The sequence below is a fragment of the Danio rerio genome, chromosome 17 (genome assembly GCF_052040795.2).
Source record: "Danio rerio strain M-AB ecotype USA chromosome 17, GRCz13ab, whole genome shotgun sequence".
Classification (NCBI taxonomy): Eukaryota; Metazoa; Chordata; class Actinopteri; order Cypriniformes; family Danionidae; genus Danio; species Danio rerio.
In genome coordinates, this window is record NC_141037.1 from 48113054 (window position 1) to 48135879 (window position 22826).

At 34.4% G+C, this 22826-nt stretch overlaps 1 protein-coding gene across 2 annotated transcripts in view; it reads right to left on the bottom strand.

Moving 5' to 3' along the window:
• itpk1b (inositol-tetrakisphosphate 1-kinase b) overlaps window positions 1-22826 on the bottom strand; it is a 106212-nt gene that overhangs the window by 43630 nt on the left and 39756 nt on the right. The window contains exons 4-5 of one of the 2 annotated variants that reach the window (XM_087290993.1): window positions 11592-11717; window positions 4406-4523 (exon numbers count right to left, since the gene is read on the bottom strand). In XM_087290993.1, coding sequence (XP_087147119.1) covers window positions 4406-4523; window positions 11592-11717 — 244 coding nt within the window. Of the gene's footprint in view, window positions 1-4405; window positions 4562-11486; window positions 11718-22826 lie in introns of both variants that reach the window. The other variant, XM_087290994.1, reaches the window with a different exon arrangement.

Here is a 22826-nt window from a genome sequence, read left to right on the forward strand (position 1 = left end):
TTTTAAACAATGAATAAATCATTCATTTATTTATTAAATCAAATCATTCAATGAAATTATCAACCAAACAAATCAATCAATGAATAAATCATTCATTCAATCAATCTAATCGTTCAATCAATTTATAAATCAAATCCTTCAACCAATCAAATCATTCAGTAAATATTTCAATCAAATCAATCAATCAATATCTAAATTATTTTTGATAATTAATGAAATTATTCAATTACTAAATCAACCAATCAAGCAATTAATCAAACATTCATTTAATTAACCAATTTATCAATTAAATTATTGTTTAAACAATTTAATCATGCAATTAGCTCAAGATTAGCTATGTTTCTATCCAAACATGCCCATTAGATATATGCACAAACTGAAACATTACAAATAACTTTTCAAAAAAAGCACAGTTTCTATCTGACAAGTCAACGTAGACAAAACCATTACTTCCTGATAGACTTAACAAATATCAAAAAGAAAAAGACATTTCTGCGGTAGGTGAAGCCACCGTGTGATCCACAAATTACTTGCACCTCAGAAGACGAAGTTGTGTTTCCATTGTAGTTTCAATTATTAATTTTCTTTTCGGCTTAAACTGGGAAACTGGAGCACCCGAAGGAAATCCACGCGAACACAGGGAACATGCAAACTCCACACAGAAATGCCAACTGACCCAGCCAGGGCTTGAACCAGCGACCTTCTTACTGTGAGGCGAGCGTGCCACTGCGCCACTACGTCGCCTCCATTGTAAAAAAAAAAAAAAAAATTATCCTCCTCAGCAGCGCACAAAAGTTTTATTTATGCACATTTTTTTTTATTTATCTTGATCTTGATCAATTTTCAAAAATTTAATCGATCTTTCATCAAGCATATTTATTGTGATATTCCAAAATATAAGGCTACTGAGTCTTGTTTTCAATCTTAATCAAATGTCCTTTGTAACAACTAATTTTGTATCAAATAAAAAATATAACAATACAATAATATTAATAATGATAGTAATAATTATTATAATTATGTATATATATATATTTTTTTTTTGGTTCAATAATTGGGATATTGTGTAATTAATTCACATTTGAATATGTACAGACTGTGATTTTATTTTTTGTGAAGAGTGGGAGGCTCTTCGATATTACTGGACACCAGTAAGACTGTATAGGATAGGATTAATGGAAAATAACCACTGTTGGAAATGTGGTCAGTCTGTGGGCACTTTTTTACATTTAACGTGGAGCTGTGATTTGGTGGCTCCATTCTGGACAAGAGTTATTCAAAACCTTGAGAAATGGCTGGGACAACCTTTACCTTATTCTCCAAGAGTCTGTCTTCTTGGTGATACATCGATTTTACAGAACGGAATATCTAAAACACAGGCTGGACTAGTCGTCGCAGGATGTATTATTGCTGTGAGACTGGTGCTGCGAAATTGGAAGAACTCAGATACTCCCTCATTTAAAGATTGGATTGAACTAATGACTTCTACTGCATCATATGAACGTATGTTGGCAAGACTTCAGGATTCCACCCATACCTTTAATCAGAAATGGGGTAGCTTTTTGCAATATTTGGAGAGCACATAAAAAGAAACTTGAAAAGTTGTCAATTTGACTGTCTGTTATATGGTTTTGTACTATTTTATATTTGTTATATTTTTTGTTTTGTTATTATTTTTATTATAATTTGTTTACATTATTTCTCGAATGTTGATTTTGTATTGTAAATTTTATGTTGTGTGGGTGTAAAAATTCAAAATAAATAAAAAAGTTCAATTACAAAAAAAAGAGTGGGAGGCTCTGATATCAGGGCAAGGGAAGAAAAGGAGTGAAGGAGAGACACAGACTGGGGGCTTACAGATGATTTTGTTGCATAACCATCTGTCATGTCTGGTTCAATAGAACCCGGATACACATGACGCAAAGACAAACATAGACACACATACGGCGAAACAGGACAGAACCAAACCCTCTGCACAGTGTGTTTTTTCGGGGGGATTGAGAATGTAGCCGTCAGTGTATTCTGTACCTAGCATTTCAAGCAACTCAGATTAGTTAGAGTTGTGAAGGAATCGTTGAAACCGTTGAAATTTAACAGATACGTGAAACAGCAAAAATGATTCATTGACAAAAACAAATTCTTAACTATTATACCGCTATTGATGACACTTCAAAGCAGAACAAGTATAGTTTGAAAACTGCAAACTTTTGAAAATGAGGGCGTGGCTGTGCATATTCATTTCTATATAGGATGATCTGGATCATCTGGTATCTTCACATGACCAATACACAATTTTTTGTTTCATTTCATTTGGTAGGTGGAGGGATGGGAGGGTGGATTACCTCAGATGTTATTGTGGTTGGTACTGTACATCTTTACATCCAGCATTTGCAATCTAAAAATGTCATGTCAAACAGGCAAAACACATTTTTTTTGTTTAATTTTATTTTGTGTTTGTAGGGATGGAAGGGTGGGTTACCTTGGTTGACTCAGAATATTGTGGTTCATACTGTTGGAAGCATACAATGTTTTTTTTAGCTCAGTTTGAACATTGTTAAACCCTCTGCGTTTTAATCCCAAAAATGATACTGTCCTCTAAATAAACAGGCAAAATGCGCAATCTTGTTTCATTATGTTTAATGGGTGGGTTGGTTGGTTAACTTAGTTGGTTTTGAGTATTGTGGTTCATACTGAAGGGGGCGTAGTGTTTTTTCAGTTCGTTTTTTAAGTTGTTACACCCCTTAGCGTTTTTAAGCCCCAAAATTACACTGTTGTAAACAAACAGGCAAAACACAACATTTAATTGTTTCATTTAATTTGGTGGATGGGAGAAGGAAGGGTGGGTTACCTCGGTTGACTAAGCGAGTAACGTGGTTCGTACTGTAGGGGGCATACCAAGTTTTTTTGGCTCAGCTTGAACATCGTTACATCCCTAGCGTTTTCAATCCCAAAAATGATGCTGTCGCGTAAACAAACAGGCAAAATGCTATTTTTGTTTCATTTAATTTGGTGGGTGGTGGATGGGTTACCTCAATTTGCTATTAAGAGTATTGTGGTTCATACTGCAGGGGATGCAGCACATTTTCTTTAATTCGGTTTGAACATTGTTACACTTCTAGCTTTTTCAATCTCCAGAAAGACGATGTTGTGTAAACAAACAGGAACAATGCACAAAATGCAAAAAATGCAGTTTTTGTTTCATTTCATTTGGTGAGTGTGAGAATTGAAGGAGGGTGTGAGGATGGGAGGGTGTGTGTGAGGATAAGAGGGTGGGTTGGGGTTCGTACCCACCTCGTTTTTTTCCAGTTGGGTTTGAACATTGTTACCCCCAGCATTGTCAATCCCTAAAATTATGCTGTTGTATTAACAAACAGGCAAAATGCTAAATTTTATTTAATTTGGTGAGTGGGGGATGGCAGGGAGGGGAACCTCGGTTGGCTATGAGAGTTCTGTGGTTCATACTGTAGGTTGTGTACTAGATTTTTTTACATTTCAGTTTGAAGACGGTTACAAGTCCCCTAGTGATTTCAATCTTAAAAATAATGGTGTCATGTAAACAAAAGAGGCAAAACTGAGAAAAATATTTTTGTTTTTGGCTGAAAATGTTGTAAATGGCTACTAGATTAAGAGAAAAGCATACTAAAGAAACCCCTTTTCTGAAGTAGTCACCAGGCTGTGCTGGTGTATTTATGTGGTATAACACAACATTTAGCTGCTTGCAAATGTGCCTGTACCTACTGTAATTTACCTAATTTAAAGCACAATCGGCCCATACAGATTAATGTTAAAAATCAACAATTAATTCCAGTTGATGGGCTAGTGTTTTTCAGCCAATGTGAAAGATTCATTAGACCATTTTCAATTTCATAAGGTTCCTTTTACAGCATTGATGTTGTAATGCAATTACAATACAATCAGTTAAATCGACTAAAGCATTCACTTTGTTGTTCAAGCATAAAACGAGATAAAAGGCAGTTTAAACACTAGGGCCGCCAGTGGCAGCAGGCGAGTGCAGAAACTTCATTGAAAATACAGGGATAAAATAAATGTTCATATATTAAAGATATGCTGGTAAATAATGGAATTTAATGCAGTGCTTCTTGTCCGCTTTGAGACCCAACTTTTATCGTATATTTATCAGGCATTAAGGATCACTGACTTTTAAAGAAATCAGATATTAAACGTGGCATTTTGTAATGGTACGACAGCTGACTGACTGAAAATTAAAAGTCTGTGTGCATATACCCCATTGGTCGGCCAATCACTCAGTTAACCTCTATTATAAAATCCATTTATTTTATTTTTTTGTCACAGCACACCACAGAACCAATTATGTGCCTTCTGTAATGGAAGATCATAACTGCTGTAACATAAAAATTACATTGGATTGTGCCAGACACAGTACCTCTCATGCAGTCCTCTATCCTGTGCACCAGCTGGTAGGACTTGCAGCGATCCAGCAGAGTTCGAATGGCTGGAAGTGGGTCAAGAATGATGGTCTCTGGGTGAGCGTCAATGTAATCCTGCGAGACCAGAGGAACACATTAGAACAAAACAGCAACTACCGTGACTATTGAGAAATATTTCGACAGTGCTTTTGAAAGGTCAGTTATCTAACATGCACATATATACAGTATGGACACGGGTTACACTGCTATTACATCATGCTAACTGAATGCAAAGCTGAGAAGTTGTTTCTTTTGCATAACCAGTCACTCACTCTTTATTCACTGTCCCCATTCACTCAACTCAACTCTTAAATCATATTAAAGACATTTGACAGAAATGGGAGGTAGACACACAAGAAAAGAATGCATTTGCTTATATCCAGCCACTTATTTGTTGTGCTTAAAGGGATAGCGCACAAAATCCTGTCAACATTTACTCTCCCTGCATTTGTTCCAGAACTGTTTTGGTTTCTTACTTCTGTTGAACACAAAATAACATATTTTGAAGAATGTATTTAAGTGCATGGCATTTTTTCTTACTATGGAAGTCTATGCTTCCCAGTTTCTAAATATATTTCTTTTCGTTTAACAGGGGAAAAATGTATAAATGTAAGAAACCCAAAATATAAAGGTTACATAACATCAGAAAATAAAAAGATCTCCAGATTTTGACATGGTTCAGAGTGAGCACGTACTTCAGATCATTGTGTGTCTTGCGTAAATCGACGTCGTTTACATTAAGCACATGCTTAGTGAGAGCGCAGTCTTAGGAGAGAGAGAGAGCTTTGTTTAAGAACATTAAGAGGCTCAGCACTCTTACGTTCTCATTTAGAGGTGAGTCCCTGAGGTGACACTTCATAAGACCACTAAACAACAACAAACATAGTTGTAAGATTGGCCTGAATTCAATTTTAAAAAATTGTTGAAGATATCATTATTCACGATAACAAAACATTCTGTAAAGTTTTGTTTTAAATAAAATATCCACATACCTTTATATTATAGAACTTACACTGTAAAAATGCAGGGTTCCACACAATTCCTTCATGTTGTTCCAACACAAATCTATTAAGTTAACTTAATCGTTTTTACAAATTTAAGTGGATTGAACATTACATAATTAAGTTGTCCAAAAAAAAACAAAAAAATTGTGCTGATTTAGTTAATTTAAAAGTAGTTTGAGCTAACAGCAAAAGTCATTTTTTGAGTGTATCTCTTCATAATTTGCTTGAGCATATGTTATGGCTCATTTCCACTGAGTGGTATGGTACAGTACGGTTTGGTACGCTTTTATGGGCATTTCGATTGTCAAAAGGTGCCAAAAAGTGAACTGTACAGTACCATTTTTTAGGTACCCTTAGCAAAGGTGGGGGATATCGGGGCGCTGGATAGCGGAAGGGTGTCGCGAAAGTAAGTTAAGAGCCAGGGCGGGGGTTGGTTGTCGCGGACCAAAGTGAAGAGGGTTGAGGAGTCGTGGAACTAAATGAAAAGAACAGCGAATGGGGATCGGTAAAATGAGGTGGTGGATAAGATTTCTGATTTGCCGGATCCGGCGTGTTCCAGCACAAATTAAGCCCTGCCTAGCACAACAAAAGGGTATCAAAAGGCAGAGCAAGATGCGCAGCTGAACACTATTAGTTTAGAGATATACGTCATTTACGCATACACAAGCAGGAGAATGAAAACAAAGAAACCGCCAATTTTAATACACACCCAAGACATTACATTGCAATACTAAATACATATAATACCGAGCCATGGTCGACGCGAGAGCAAACAAACCTTGTCGTCATCTTGATGAACAGCCACAAAGCCAAGAAGAATCAGCCATGTCCTGTTTTTGTTTTACGAGGCAGTCTAAAAGTGTGGGCGGTTTTATTTTCACCAAAGAGCTCGCGTGTGCGTCTTTATTTGAAATAACAAACTTCTTAAGCTGATAATAGTAATGTGCGCATGATTTTTAAAGCACTTCTGACATAAGAAACTAATGCGAGAGTGAAAGGAGAAGCTGGAAAAAACAGTAAATGATTCTTGCTGCAACCTAAAACATGAACAAACTGCCATGTTTAATTATTATCATCGCCTTTTGGACTATTATAAACTCAGAATTATAGAATTACCTTCTAACAAGAGGTTACATGTGCTGGTGAAAATTAAGGATGCAGATGAGAGGTTTGAACTGACTGGGCTATATTTCATGTTAGTTTTGAAGCCAAATAAGGACTAAATGAACGCTGTCTGTAGTTTTTTTGTAATTGGTAACATATCGAAGACTGTAAAGGGTTTGTATGTGTTCATATATGTTACATTTATATATTTCATATAATTGCATATAAAGGCTATTTCGCATATCATTGATCTGCAGTCATAATCAAATTATCCTCATAGAAATGTTAGTAATGAACACTCATACACCAGTATTTATGTGTATAAAGCATGTTTTGTGAAAAGTGCTTCTCATATTACATGAACGACTGTACAGCTTTACTTTGAGTGCGATTTCCATGAGCAAGAATGACGTCGATTGAAATTTTCTTTTAAACATCACATCCACTATGGTACCCTTTAGGCAGTGGAAACGCAAGCCTGATAAAGGTGACGCGTACCGACCTGGGGTGCATTTCTTAAAGCCATCGTTTGCCAACTAAGGTCGCAAGTTCCATCAAAACAACCATTGTTTGTTGATTTGCCATTTCCCAAATCCGTCACTCAAACGAACATTCACAAACTGCGTCACAAACTTGAGCACTGGCAACTATACCTCTGGAGCTGTAATTCAAAACATAGTTTCTGGCTGTGTTCTATTCCCACTTATCCTTTACCCTGCCACTTTGCTTTTTTAACTATTTTTAAAGTAATGATGATGCTCATCATTATTACTATTAAAATTATTAAAGTATGATTTTACATTTCTAATACATAATAATTATTACATTTTATTTCTTGATAAATCACCTCATTATTTATTTATTTATTTATTTATTTATTTATTTATAGAATTTATATATGATATTAGAAAATGTGTTCGCTTTTGTAAGTAATTTTATATTTTAGAATATGATATGTCATTCTCAATTATATTTGTAAATATATGTGCCCTATATGTGCCATATATTTCAATTAATATGGAAAGCCAGTGCATGTTTTTACCAAATCTATTATTGGATTTTATTTTAATGCGTGTTTGTGTAAAACAATATAATTTGCACAAAAAAATGATAGGGTTCTTCTCTAAAGAAGTTACTCCACCTAGTTTAGAGTGTCATTATGGGCGTTTTACGTTATAACTAACATGGTTCAAGTGATGGATCTGCGACCGAGAAGCTATGCGTTTTGGAAAACACTCGTCACTTTAACGTTCTTCTTCCAAACGATGCCTCGTACCATGATAGTTTAGCTGCAAGTTACGTCGTTGTTTGCAAAACGCATTCCTGTACCGTACTTTACTACTGGGCAAAAATGTCAAAATCGGAGGAGGAATTTTTAATAAATGGGTGCAGAAATGTTTTCCTGCAACTTCAAAAAGACCTAATCAAAATAAATGTTTTTAGCGTTTAGTATCAATTGGTTAGTCTCACAGATTTTGCATTCAGAAAATAAATACATTCAAAAGTTTAGGTGTGTCACTCCCACCAAAATGAATTAATCTTTTTTTGACATCACCTCATCAAATCTTCTGACCAATTAAATTATCTCTAGCTTATGATATGATCCGCCCTCTTCAAAACGCTACAGCTAATGCTGAAGTTGGTCATTTAGGCTGTAGATCTCAATGGTGAATTACGATTGTGTGACTGTGTCTGACATTTTTTGACAACCCACTTACATCATCTATTAAAAGTGACTCATATCCAATGTCTGCATTTACACACAGCAAAGACTAAATCACCCATGAAAAAAGAGCGGATGCTGACAGACAACTGTGATAACAAAAGAGCGCTCTTCTCTCTGTTCCTGTATTTAACCTGTTCACAGAGTTTAATCTGTTTTCATGTAGCCTACATAGCATCTTTAAGCACTGTATTATCTCTATAATATAACTCTTTCCCGACACTCTCCTTCTTTCTCTTTTTGACAAGTTGACTTTTTATAGTTAAGTTCTCATTTGGATGATCACGTGATGTGATTTATGCACAGTTTGACCAAAATAGTTTATTCACGTGACGCATTCAAAACATCTGCTGTACAATGTGGACCACCATGTTATGATGGTGAATTGGTCACATGGCTAAAATCCATCATCGTTTTCAAAAGCCCACATTGCAACATGAAAACAGTTGTCCTAAATTTATCCACTTTGGACAGCGCTCTCAAAAAGACCTAAAAAAGCACTTTTAGTGTGGACGGAAGGCCAAAACAGAGAAAAAAAAATGTGTTTTTAGACAAAAATGTATTAGTGTGGACATGGCCTTATTTACATGTCAAAAAAGCATTCAAATAAAAAGTTTTCCTATGTAAGAAAATAATAAACAGTACCCACACTGTGTTGATCTGATTTCCTGATTTGGCATTTTGAAACGTGTACAGAGCCTCTCTATGGCAACATACATACAAAGTGAGAGAATAAGGAGATTCAAAAATTTGTTTATTACACACCATATTCATCTTTATTTGGTGAATAGTTCTAATATACAGTAGGGCTGTCATGATACTGGAATTAGATACCAATCGATTCTGAAATTTGAAAAACATCTATTTCCTGCTAACATTTGATTGCTATTGAGTGCGTTTTTAAACAAAGATGATTTGCCATTGTGTTCACGTGCTCAACAGAAATGACTGTCATTGGCTGTGAAGGTTATCAGTTCACTGAACTCACCGCTGTTTACTGAGGGTAAGCACAGATCATTATTATTATTATTATTATTATTATTATTATTACCTTTATTTTACAAGGAGAGACACATTGAGATTAAAAATCTCTTTTACAAGAGAGTCCTGGCCAAGATTTAGGCAGTACGAGTCACATGGGTCTGACAAACAACAAACAAAAAACAATTAACAGTTAACATGAATCACACTGACAAACTATTCAAAACATCTACAAGCCTGTGTTTCAACTTCTAAATCATTTATAATCTTTTTTAAAGCATTTAGTAAAATCAACTCTTGCAACTGTGTTTGTAGATTATTCCATGCAAAAGGTGCTTAGTACTTTAAAGCCTTTTTTTCCATCTCAGTCCGCAATTAAGGAACAGACAGTAAATAAATATCCTGTGACCGAAGGGATGGATGGGAGTAAACCCAGTATAGATTTGTAAACAAAGATATGCCAACGCTTGAGCCTACGAATGGACAAAGCAGACCAACCTACACTAGTATTCAGCACACAATGATAAGGGATTTAAAATTTTTTATAAATCTTAGTGCACCATGGTAAAAAGTATCCAATGCATGCAGACTTTGATACAAAGCATGCAGTTCTTAATTCTAAAAAAGAAGCCTAAAATCACTTTTAATTGTTTTACCAATTGCTGAATGTAAGTAAAAGAAAATGTATCATCAATTAAAATTCCAAGATATTTGTACTGGGACCGGTAATAGAACCTAGCTTTTGCTTAGAATGTTTTGAATTTAAAAACAGCATAAGTTTTGTTTTATCAGCATTTAAAACTAGTTTAAACGCAGATAAATTATGTTGAAGTACATTAAAAGCAATCTATAGTTGAGAAAGGGCCAGATTGGGTGTAGATGCAGCTGTGTATATGACTGTATCATCAGCATAATAATGAAAATTAGCAGTTTTGGATATTTTGATCAATATTATTTATATATATATAATATTTATCAAATATAAAAACTGCAAAAATACAGGGATACTGGAAACAGTAATTTCTATTAAGCATATGAACACAAGGGCAAATTAGCACCGTTTAGGAACTCAAATGTAAACTGGAAATGAGTGTTCTTAAAATTAGAGTATCGATTGTTACCAAATTCCAGTACCGTGACAATTATATTATATAGAGATTCCTGCAGAGTAAACATGATTTCCTTTTGGTGTGAATGATGTCTGCTTTCGAGTTAATGTCACGTGAACGACCGCATTGCTAAGGTATGTATTGCTTCAGGCCACGGAGATGTAGTAGGATCATATATGCAAAACGTTTCAGACTCATTTGAACTATGCAGAAAGCTGTATTATATTGTGGAGAATCAAGTTTAACTGGCTGAGCTTTGATAACAACAGAGAGGCGCTACTTTTTTTTCCGTCTTTTTGCTTAAGATGAACTTACATCAAATATCGAACAAAAGGACTTTTAAAGGGGACCTATTATCCCCCTTTTTACAAGATGTAAAATAAGTCTTTGATGTCCCTAGGGTGTTTCAAAATACCCAACAAATATATTTTAATAATTCTTTTAAAAAGCCTATTTTAGGCTTACAGTGAAATTGTGCAGCTTTGGTGACTGTCACTTTAAATTCAAATGAGATTGTGCTCTTTTTCAAAAGAGGGTGGAGCTACAAGTGCCTATGCATCAGTATAGCAGCATATTCAAAACAGGACTAACATTATCTCTGTAAAAAACTGACAACTGTCAAAAAAAAGTGTCTTGAAAAAAGGCAGTCTATGGAGACTCAAAGTGTTCAGTTGTGTATCCTAAAAACTCCACATTTATAATGCCTCTTATTCACTTCAGTAGGTATGGTGCGAAAAACTCTAATGTGGACGGCTGCTTCTCACTCACGGCTGTCTATGCTCTGACAACATGTAAAAGGGAAAATGTTAATCAAAGTGTTTCTGCAGGCAGTACTAATAAAATGTGACTATAAATAAATAGAATTAATTATTTTTTACTATTAGAGGCCAGCTATATTCACACACTGATGCCACACAAATGGGTTTAAACCATTATAAAAGTGATTTTTGCATAATAGGTCCCCTTTAAGAACCACTTTTCCAGGTTAATATTAGCTGCTTTTAACTGCTTCTAGTTCTGAAGCAGCACTCAAATTGCCATAATGGAAAAGAAGTATGGAGAAATTTCACATTTAATTAAATTCGACAGTAAGAACTTGCTCCTTTGTTTACTTCACTTGATCATGGATTTGTTTGCAAAGCAGGCAAAAATGGGTGGTGGTTTGTTAGAAAGACTGCATCGCAACAGTGCTACTTGAGACAAGCCCACGCACGCTTCTCACCTGCACACGTTGGACCAGCAGCAGGGCCTGGGTGTCGTTCTGGTCGGCCTCCAGGATAAGGTCTGTCAGCTTGTGAATGATGACATCAAGGGGCCCCTGCTCCTCTAATGGCTGACTCAGGTCCAGCTGCAGAGAAGAGAAGGTTGAAAGGACATCATTTACACTTGGAGCATGAATCTATGCAGACAATGACAAAGGTCGGTGATGTTAAGTATAATTATTAATACTGAACATGCTAAACAAGACGGTGAGAGTCAATGAGTTTTGTTTTTTAAAAAGTAACATAAATGCATGACTCAGATATACAGAATAACAGAATAACACTCAGATAATAACATACAGAATAATACACAGAATAACACTCAGACAATTTTGTTAACATATATACATGATGTATACTATTGGGTATTATGTTTTCATAAAATACTTTTAGAAATAAAGTAAAAAAATTATATACAAATAATAAACTAATAACTTAGTTTACTAATAACAAACTAATAATAATAAACAAATAAAAATTTACAACACACTAAAATAAAAAACAAAACAAAAAAATAAAACAAAAAAATAAATACAATTAAATAAGAATAAAATAAATAAAAAACAAATAAAATAAAATAAAATAAATTAAAACGAAATAATAAAATAAATAAAGTAAAAGCAACACAAACCAAAAAACTAAATAAAACAAAACTAAATAAAACTATTTTAAATTTTTGGTGAGCTACTTTTTTTAATCTGTAATTTGTTCACAACATTGTTGTTTCAAATCTATAATATATTTCTTAATGTTTAGAAACTCCAATGAAGATATATTTCAAATATTTGACTACCATTTATGTCCATCTTTTAAAGTGTATAAGATGTCGCAATACAAAAAAAAGACATAATAAAAGTAGTCCATGTGAATCAAGATGTTCAAAGTCATTTTTTACTATAATTACTCTGTAAGACATATCATAACAAAGGTTATGAATAACACTAAAACTCAATGAAACTGAAAATACAATTGCATGTGTTCACAACTCAAGTAAATGTATCATGATTTAAGGATGTTTAGATAACTGTAGTGAACATTTGTCATTTTATTCACTTCAGACGTATGTCGAATGTAAGTCGAGTTCTGATTACAATTCATATTTTATAGCCGTAATGGTTACATGAACACAAACCTCAAAAGCAAAAAAGCAACTGCTTGTTTCCCTTTTTTATGCTTAATTATTTAAAACCTTTTTTATTATTAACAATGTTGTTTGATTTCAAATGTACAAAATAAATAAATACATGAGTTATAAGACACACAAGATGGCAAATTAAATCAATAAAATACATTTTACATTTTTTTTTTAATTATTAATTAATAAAATAACAAAAAAAATAAAAGAACAAAATAATAAAATAAATAATAAATAATAAATAAAGTAAAAACATTTCATTATTAATTATGTTGTGGTGGGACATTTCCAAAGAAAGAAAGAAAGAAAGAAAGAAAGAAAGAAAGAAAGAAAGAAAGAAAGAAAGAAAGAAAGAAAGAAAGAAAGAAAGAAAGAAAGAAAGAAAGAAAGAAAGAAAGAAAGAAAGAAAGAAAGAAAGAAAGAAAGAAAGATCTAATCAATGCCCTCACACATTTGTATGGCTGCACTGGAGCAGAAAAGAAAAATACTACATGTGCTGTTTGTACAGTAGTTAATGAATACTCAATGTAAAGAATGTGCTCGATGGTTACCTACATAACTAGTAGCTGGCTTTTTTTTTTTTTAGAAAACACTGAATGTTTTCTTTATTCAAAACAGCTTTTTATCTAAGAACTATCTCTTTTCAGTCTCCGAATAATGTTTCATAGAGGAGGCATTAGAACCAAGCTGGAGGCTGCAGGGAGCAATGTTGTAATGAAAAAGGATTAATAGAGCCTACATTGAATTAAGTTCTGTATGATTGGTGTCACGAACAACATTAGAATCAGAACATCAGAATGAAGCAGAAAGGGGATTTAAGTGACTTTAAAAGTGGCATGGTTGTTAGTGCCAGACAGGCTGGTTTGAGTATTTCAGAAACTGCTAATCTACTGGAATTTTCACGCACAACCATCGCTATGGTTTACAGAAAATGGTCTGAAAAAGGGAAAATATCCAGTGAGCGGCAGTTCTGTGGCGCAAATGCCTTGTTGATGCCAAAGGTTAGAGGAGAATGGCCAGACTGGTTTGAGCTGATAAAAAGGCAACAGTGAGTCAAATAACCACTCGTTAAAACAGATGTATGCAAAAGAGCATCTCTGAACACAAAACATGTCCAACCTTGAAGCAGATGGGCTACAGCAGCAGAAGACCACTCCGGGTGTCACTTCTGTTAGCTTAGAACAGGAAACTGGGGCTACAATTCACTCCTCCAAGGGTTAAAACTACTTTCTACATTCAAAACAATCTCTCCATACACAGTGATATATTAAATAAGTGGCGCATCTGTAATATATCTTCACAATGACCCTGACATTAAAAAAGTTCAATTTGCTATTTATGGCTGAGAGCTGCGAGGACACAATCTACAATATTTCCATGTATGGCATAAAGTTTAAACCCATCAAACTGGCTAAAGTGGCTTTATATTTAGTGGTTGTTGTTTTTTTCTCCCCTTCCACTTTTTTTCCAGCATGGATCGCCTCCCGAGTGGTCCATGTCAAAAGCAATTCCATACAAATCGGAGCACAAATCCCAAGGTGCTGATATGCTGACAAACCTGTTCAGCCTCTGATAATCTGGTGCTTACTATACACGTACAGGCTGTCCCACCACAAGCTCTTCTGTGGACAGCGGAAACACTGGCCTGACTGCCTATTGGTGTGTTTTAGTCTTTGTTGCGCAAGATACAATGAACCCAAAACTCTTCCTCTCTCTGTCTCTCAGATGGTTTTGTTGGCTAAACAGCAGCTCCTCCCTTAACTACAGCTATTAAGTTACAGCGCTTATATACACTGAGATACAAGCACAAAACACTTCATGAGAGAAAATCAATACGGGGACATAACCAGATCAGACCAGGTCTTACCAGTGCAATTTATCATCTACACTGGGTGGTACCTTTTAAAAAAAATACACATTTACAGGTAAACGGTTTAGACTGATAGCTCAAAAGTATATACAAACCTAAATCAGAAAAAGTTGGGACAGTATGAAAAAGCAAATAAAAAAGAAAGTAGTCATATGCAAATTTACTTTGACTTGTATTTCACTGCAATCAATATGAACACATAATACTTCATGTTTTGTTTGGTCAACTTCATTTCATTTGTAAATATAGATCTTTTTCTGTCATTCAGACCTGCAACACATTCTAATAAAGTTGGGACAGGAGCAAGTTAGGGCTATTAAACAGGTAAACTGGTTAATTAATGATGTGATTTGAAACAGGTGATGTCAACAGGTGATTTTAATTATGATTTGGCACAAAAGCAACATCCAAGAAAAGTCTAGTCCTTTAGGAGCAAAGATGGGTTGAGAATTTAGAATTTCAGATATTTTTTGGAAGAAATGGATGTCGGACCAAAGAAGAAAAGGATCATCCAGACTGTCACCTGCAACAAGTCAGAAAGTGGCAAAGTAACTTGCACTTATGTGTTGGAACCAATAATGCTGAAAAGTACATAGAGATTTTGGAGCACAACATGTTGCCTTCTTTTCCAGGGACGCTCATGCATATTTCAACGAGACAATCCAAAACCACATTCTGCACACATTACAATGTTCTGGCTGCGGAGGAAGAGGATACAGGTACTTGACGGGCCTGTCTGCAGTCCTGACCTGTCTCCAATAGAGAATGCGTGGTGGATTTTGAAGGACAACATGCAACAACAAAGACCCATTACTGTTGACCACTTTAAGGTTTGTTTACAGGGAGAATGAAACAAAATTACACCTAAAACATTTCGTCACTTGATGTCTTCAGTCCCTAAACATTGTTTAAGTGTTGAGAAAAGGAATGACAACATTACAAAGTGGTAAATGCTTTACAGTTACAACCTTTTTTTAAATGTGCTTCAAAAACCAAAATCAGAATGTGTTTGTTTTTAGAAAGAAAAAAAAATCACGAGGAACACATTGATTAATTTTTGTTATATTTTCTGAAATACAAGTCAAATTAAGTTTAGAAATCACTAATTTCTTTTTTTTTTTGTATTTGCGTTTTCTATGCAGTCTCAAATTTTCCTGATTTGGGGTTGTCTTTGTATCTAAACTTTTTACACTTTTGTACTTTTTAGGTACTAATATGTACCCTTGAGGTATTAATATGGACCCTTAAGTAGCAATGTGTAACTTTTGAAAAGGTACCAGTGACAGCCCTTGTATCTTTAATTCTGAGAAAGTACTAAACTGTAGTGTATATTGTATGGATGCACCAACTTATTTATATTTTTTTCCTTTAACTGATTTTTTCTTTCAACACAGAAAAAAAAATCACTAACAAATAATGTACATAAACCTCTTTAAAGGTACTATATTATTATCAAATCATTCACTCTCTGATGGGTGCCACTATCTTTCCTCCAGGTTATGTGTGGAGACATGACCAATCAGTTATTCATGATGCTTAACACCAACTGAGACACAAGTAACTAAACAAATATCTGTCTGTTTGATTGCTCCTCGAGGCAATACATAAGCTGTGATGTCTCATTCTGCTTTGGAATGCTTTAATTTGATATGCTCATGATGCTATTGTTAACATGCTATTTGATGTATAACATGCTATTGTGATGTATGGTTAACGTGTAACCTATGAAGCCTAACATTATTTTCAAAACAGACTGAATTTTTAGTCCTGCTCCCGTCAGCTTCTGCTAGGTTTTACTCCGCAACCGACTGCTCCCGCTGTATATTCAGCCTTTGTTCACCTGGTGTCTTGACTAAATTTAGATCTGGTTTTAAAAATGGGTACTACTAAAAAAGAGCGATAACAGATAAAACTGTAGTTTGTGCAAGGATTGTAGGCTAAACGTCAGTTTTGTTTGCTCATTTGTGATGAGAAATGAGTGCCGCATGACGTGCGGTGAGGATTGTGGCTGGTGAGGCACTGACACTTTCAAAGTCAGATTTGCAAACATATCCACTCAATATTTTTGCCAACTACCGATAGTGTTTCATATATCATTCAGTATAATTTCTATACACATAGCAGGTACATATTGGGGCAAGGAACAATGTAAAATTTAGAGATTCAAAATCCCTACCAAAAAACACCCTACTATCACTGATCGTCACTGATACTATCTTGATGCTACTGATCACGGCGGATGCACGTGCTTGCTTTCTCGCTCGCTCGCGCTTTCTCTCTCAATCTCTTGGAAGCACTATATTGTTAGATCGGCCACTCTTGTTCAAAGTAGCTACCAACCGCTACTGCATTTTATTTGAAAATTTGGAAATGTAGACCTCTAGTGCTAATAGAGTAGTGGTTAGTGCATCAACATATAGCACAGAGGTGCTCAAGGTGACTAGAGTTCAAGTCCTGGCTCCCTTTGCAGATTCTTCCCCCTCTCTCTGCTCTATGCTTTCCTGTCTCCACACTACACCATCCTATAAATATAGGTTAAAACCCCCAAAAAATGTATATAAAAAATAAAGAATCAATACATTTTTACCAATTGTCATATTCCTTCAGTGATTAGTATAAAGCCCACTGACAGCGGATGGCAGAAATGAGCAGGCGGAGGTCAGACACTGATGATGACTCATGCCCGCAGATGGCTGGCAGAGTGAGGCATGCGCAACTACAAGCCAAAGATGAATTTAGATGAATAGTTTAGCCAGCAAGGTTCAGACGCTGTCAGTCAGAGTTAAAATCATCAGGACGAGAGGTGATTTAAAAGCCAGGCATTAGGAACCACAGGAAATACCCATGAGGAAGTGCATTACGGTCTGCAGGCTGATTTTGACAGTGGTTGCAAGACAAATTTAGACTGACGAGCAACTTTTGTCTTTTTTCATCAGATATCTGTTTGTGAAGATCACCCAATTGTATTGTTCATTTTGCAAATGTATATTTATTTGATACTTGTGCCATAGTGTTGATATTAGCACCATAGCAACTGCGATAAAATTTCACATTCCAATGTAATACATTATGTAATTTTCTAGAGGGTGCATATTTATAACAAAAAAAAAGCGTAGACAAAATGTGATATGCCACAAGTAGGTTATATAAATGTGAACTTTTAATTTTAATAAACCAGCTCAGACGTTTCCGGTGGACTGCCGTACCATCATAAACTCACCACATTCAAAATATTGTTGGTTTAAAATCAGTAATATTCACTGCCTGTTTGAGATGCGATATTAAGTGGGTCTCACACTGGACAAAAAGCACTGCATTAAATTATATTGTTCCGTGCCATGTGTTACATGGACATGTATTTTACCACAGTATTTTCAATAGAGATTCAGTGCTTGCATGCTGCTCCTGGAACCTTACAATACACATTAAACATAATTGCTAGATCAGAGAAGTGGTTTAAACTGAGCTTGGGCTATCTGAATGCTGTCCATCATGTTGATATTACTCAGAGGGTGATCAGAGTATTTTTTTTTTGGTGTGATATGCTAACGACTATATTAATAAAGTTTTATAATAATAAACTTTTATTCGAGCTGGACAATGAATATTAAAATTCGAAACTGAAAGCATCTTTCTCATTCACAGTACTGGTCACAGCTATATTACTTCAATAATTTCAATTGAGTTTATAAGTGTGTTCTCCAGCAGTCCAGTGAGATTAGAAATTGTAGAGATATGCTTAAACACATAAGACCCCAGGGCACTACTAAGGGTAGCACGCTTAACTCACTGCAAGAAGCTTGCTTGTTCGAGCCTCGGCGGAGTCAGTTGGCATTTCTGTGTGGAGTTTGCATGTTCTCCCCATGTTCACGTGGGTTTCCCCCGGACTGGTTTCCCCTCCCCAAGTCCGTAGTTTATGTCTGTAAATAAGTGTGTATGGATGTTTCCCAGTGATGGGTTGCAGCTAGAAGGTAATCTGCTGCGTAAAGCATATGCTGGATAAGCTGGAGGTTCATTCCACTGTAGCGACCCAAGATTAATAAAGTGACTATGTCGAAATAAAAGAAAAAATTTTTTACATAAGACCCAAAGATACACACTGCACTGCAAAATATAGGGTTAGGGTTAGATTAGTCACACAATGCTGGCAAAAGTGTAACTGTAAATTCTGGTTTCCTTAAATTTTTAAGCTGAATCAAATTAACTTTGAGTCCATTGAACTTATATTATGTTAACCTGACTTAAAACTGCTTGTTTAACTTATACAATTAAGTTACAACATGATTAACTTAATTTAGTAAGTTACAATGACCTAAAACATATGCTGTCTGGACTACTTGATCAAAGAACATTTTAAAGTGTAAATTTTGTAACTATTTTGTAAAATATATCCTACAGTTGCTTATTTATTGTGCGATATTCGATAGAACATTAAGTCATAAGTACTTTAGTTTTTGTACCATATATTATAGACAATTTTACAGTTATTTATAATGCCTTGAAGCTTGTATTGTGCTCCTTTAAACAGGTTTGTATTTAGATACTTTGATTTTGATGTTAGTTTTGCTTGTTGCTTGTACTCAATTCAGTAAAAATTTACAGCAGTAATTTAGATTTTTACTTGACTGCTTCTGACTTAAATATCCTGTCCTTCAATATATAGTTACAACTCATCTGTATCCTATTGACATTGTAAAAGAAAGTTTTATTTAGCTTTATTTAGCATCGTCCACTTGTGGTCAGATCAACAAAAACATTGCGTGTGGGAGAAAAAATACATATAAATATTTGAAAAAGAATGCTAATTTCACAAATATTTTTGACTTCAACTGTACATGCATGTTTTCCTTTTATTTTCTTAATAAACAAATCAAAAAAGAAAGAACTACTTTTCTGAATATGAGTTTGTTTGTTTTTTTTAATAAGAGATCTATTTAATCTGTCTTTTATTCTTTGCATTCAAAGATTGTTCATCCTGAATAATTTTTTAATAAAATGAATAGCTTTTTTAGATGGCGGTACTCTCATAGAGAGAAAGTATAATTATGATAAATAAATGTTTGATGTGAGTAATTATGTCAATAATAAGTCACTCTCTGTATTATGCTGCCAGTGGTTTCAACCAAGTCCAGTGCTGATGTAATGGGGGCGCGTACTTTCACATTTTACTACTACAGCCACTCGCCTCTGCTCGTGTTCAAACAAAAGTAAGATTGGCGCAGTGTTTCTTATGGCAGGTTTTATGTCCTTCATAAATGTTGAGAGATAGAGTTGATCGACTTGTAAAGGGAACATGTCTTGACATAATCCACACAGACGTGACTTAGTAAGGCGTGAAGTCATGTATGATTTTAATAGTTGCATTAATCTGAATGTAAATCTTTTCGTCAGGCAGTGCTGGAGCAGCATAAGAGAATGGACCAAAGTGCATCAAATAAAAAGTTTTAACAAAAGAAAAATAAACAACATAAAACATGCTTATATTTGTTGTATTTGCACCAGCTCTGCGATGCACGTCCACAACTTTATGCATTGGGTTAAATTAGGCTGTCCAGTCTATGTTCCTTTCGTTACAATCACAGATAGGCATTGAGGCAGCCTAACAGATGGTGAATCAAAGCGCATCAAATGATCAGTATTTAAAAGGGAAAAATAGAATAAATATATATTTACTTTTATATTAGAAACACATCTGATGCTTGTATTTGCACCAGCTCCACACCCACAACTTCACACATTGGGTTAAATTAGACTTTATAGTCTCCATTACTTCCACTGTATCTGTTCAGTTGAGGGAACAGAACCAACCCTGTGACGTCAGTCACAGCGACATTCCAAGATGGCGGTGCCCAAAGTCTAAAATCTATAGTAAAACATGCCGTTTTCTGCTAAATAGTTACATTAATAGAGTTTGTTTCATATATTTTAATTAAAGTGGAATTCAATGTACAAAATAAGGTAAACTTGACTAAGTGTCTCCTTTAACTGCATTTGACTCACACATATAGTCTCTACTCTGGATACTTCATAACCATGGTGGGCATTTCTCTGCGTCTCTGAACCCTATTGTTGGAGAGCTCCAAAACCAAAATATGACCTATTATGATGCATAATAAAGGCTCTTTAAATAAACCTTGTAATAAACTGCTAGTACATTTTCTGTTATTTTACAGACTTATTTCTCTCTATATTATTTCTTACACATTGCATTATTTCAAACTACTAAAATGTCGATAACAGTCACTTTGAGACTGAAGTTTCAACCTCAAAAGTCGACAGAGCAGAGATCAAATTGCGATTATGCAATTCAGAATTGTACATACTTAACGGAAATCACAAAATACAGAAACTGTTAATTAACAGATATTTTACAGTGCAGGTTTGGTGTTATTTGTGTAGGTTCAAGGATAGATTGTATAGTGCAATTATACATGTATTCACTGAAAAGCTGTAATTAAATGACACTATATTATGCACAAGTGCAAGTACAACCTACATAATAAGTGTACTTTATTAAAAAATTAATACAAATTTTAGTACAATGTACCTAGTGACACCATTTAAACAATAAAACATCCTCGAACTGAGGAAAGAAGCAGAGGCAGAGGGGGCAAATGTATCCCTGATGATGTCATCACTCTTTAATCATCCCTCATTCATGAAATATTGACACTCTTCCCAGGCAGCATTCATGTCTGATGGATCCATTTTAGGAGGGAATTAGAATAAAAGCAGACTGAGAGAGGAGATAAGTACCCTTGAGTATGTAAGAACCACATAAAGACCACCAGAGCAAATGGCTAAAATGATAAAACAAGGTATTTGACTATAGGATTCATCCCATTATGACCATACAAATGCATCGAAGCCCCGAAAAAGAAAAAGAAAAATGGATTGAGAGGATTCTTCATGGACCAGTGCATTTGAAAGAAACAGGAAATGTTCTTCCTCCTAATGGAGCCTCACAGACTCAAAGCTGCAGAATTAACGATGAATCATAAAGCGTTTAGCGAGGAAATGAGCCTGATGAAGTCATTGTTCAGGTTAATGTGGTTGAATGTATTACAACTTTACTAAATTACATTGACTTAGCAAGATTGGCTGACAAAAGCAGTCTGAAAAAAAAGAAATTACCAGATTTTTATAACAGCAACAACATTTGTAACCTTTAATCAGGATTTCTGCAGGTTTCACCAGAAAATGTCTTTAAGACATTTTTAACAACAATATGAATGTAATTTTAGACTCATAAAGGGATAAAGGCTAAGGAATTTTTTAAACGGCCCAGATGAAAGAGATTTTTATTTGACCCATCAAAAAATATCTATTATTATTTAACACATTTAGTAATACAAACTATAAATATATAGTAAAAAAAATTATATTTTAGATATTTCTTATCAAAGTATTTTAAATATTGTGTAAAAACAGGTAAGCTCTACTTGTATCAAACTTTTTTCCAACATAAATTTTCTTTAAAATAAAATAAAATAAAAATATAGTTATATTATATTATATTATATTATATTGTATTGTATTGTATTGTATTGTATTGTATTGTATTGTATTGTATTGTATTGTATTGTATTGTATTATATTATATTATATTATATTATATTATATTATATTATATTTTAAAAACTATAATAAACTAAATCTAAATCTAAACAATCTGCCCTGGTTGGTGTCCTTAGCAGTAAATACATGGAGCACTTAATACAATACAACAAATGTTATTGTAAGTAAAATAATTAAACCACTATGATAAATAGGATTTAAAATGTTAAATAAAAAGTTTTATTGAGATGGACTGTTGATGATTACATGGGTTTAGGCCAGATTGGGTAGCTTTACATGAACAAAGGGAAAAAATTGTTGAAAAAATATTTAAGACCTACAACACAATATTTCACTAAATTTAAGACTTTTTAAAGCCTAAAATGTAGATTTTGGTATTTAAGAAATTTTAAGACGTTTTAAAACCCCACAGAAATCCTGTTTTCTGTTGTTTCGACACAAATCAATTAAAGGTGCAGTAGATGATTGTCTTCAGAAACATGTTTTGTTGTGCTGGTTGAAAGTCTCTTTACATTCCAATAGTAAAGATTAAAGTAAATGATCTAAATGTATGCATATATGTTTTTATATTCCCAGTAAGGTGTAAGACTAAAAAATGTTCATCCAATTAAA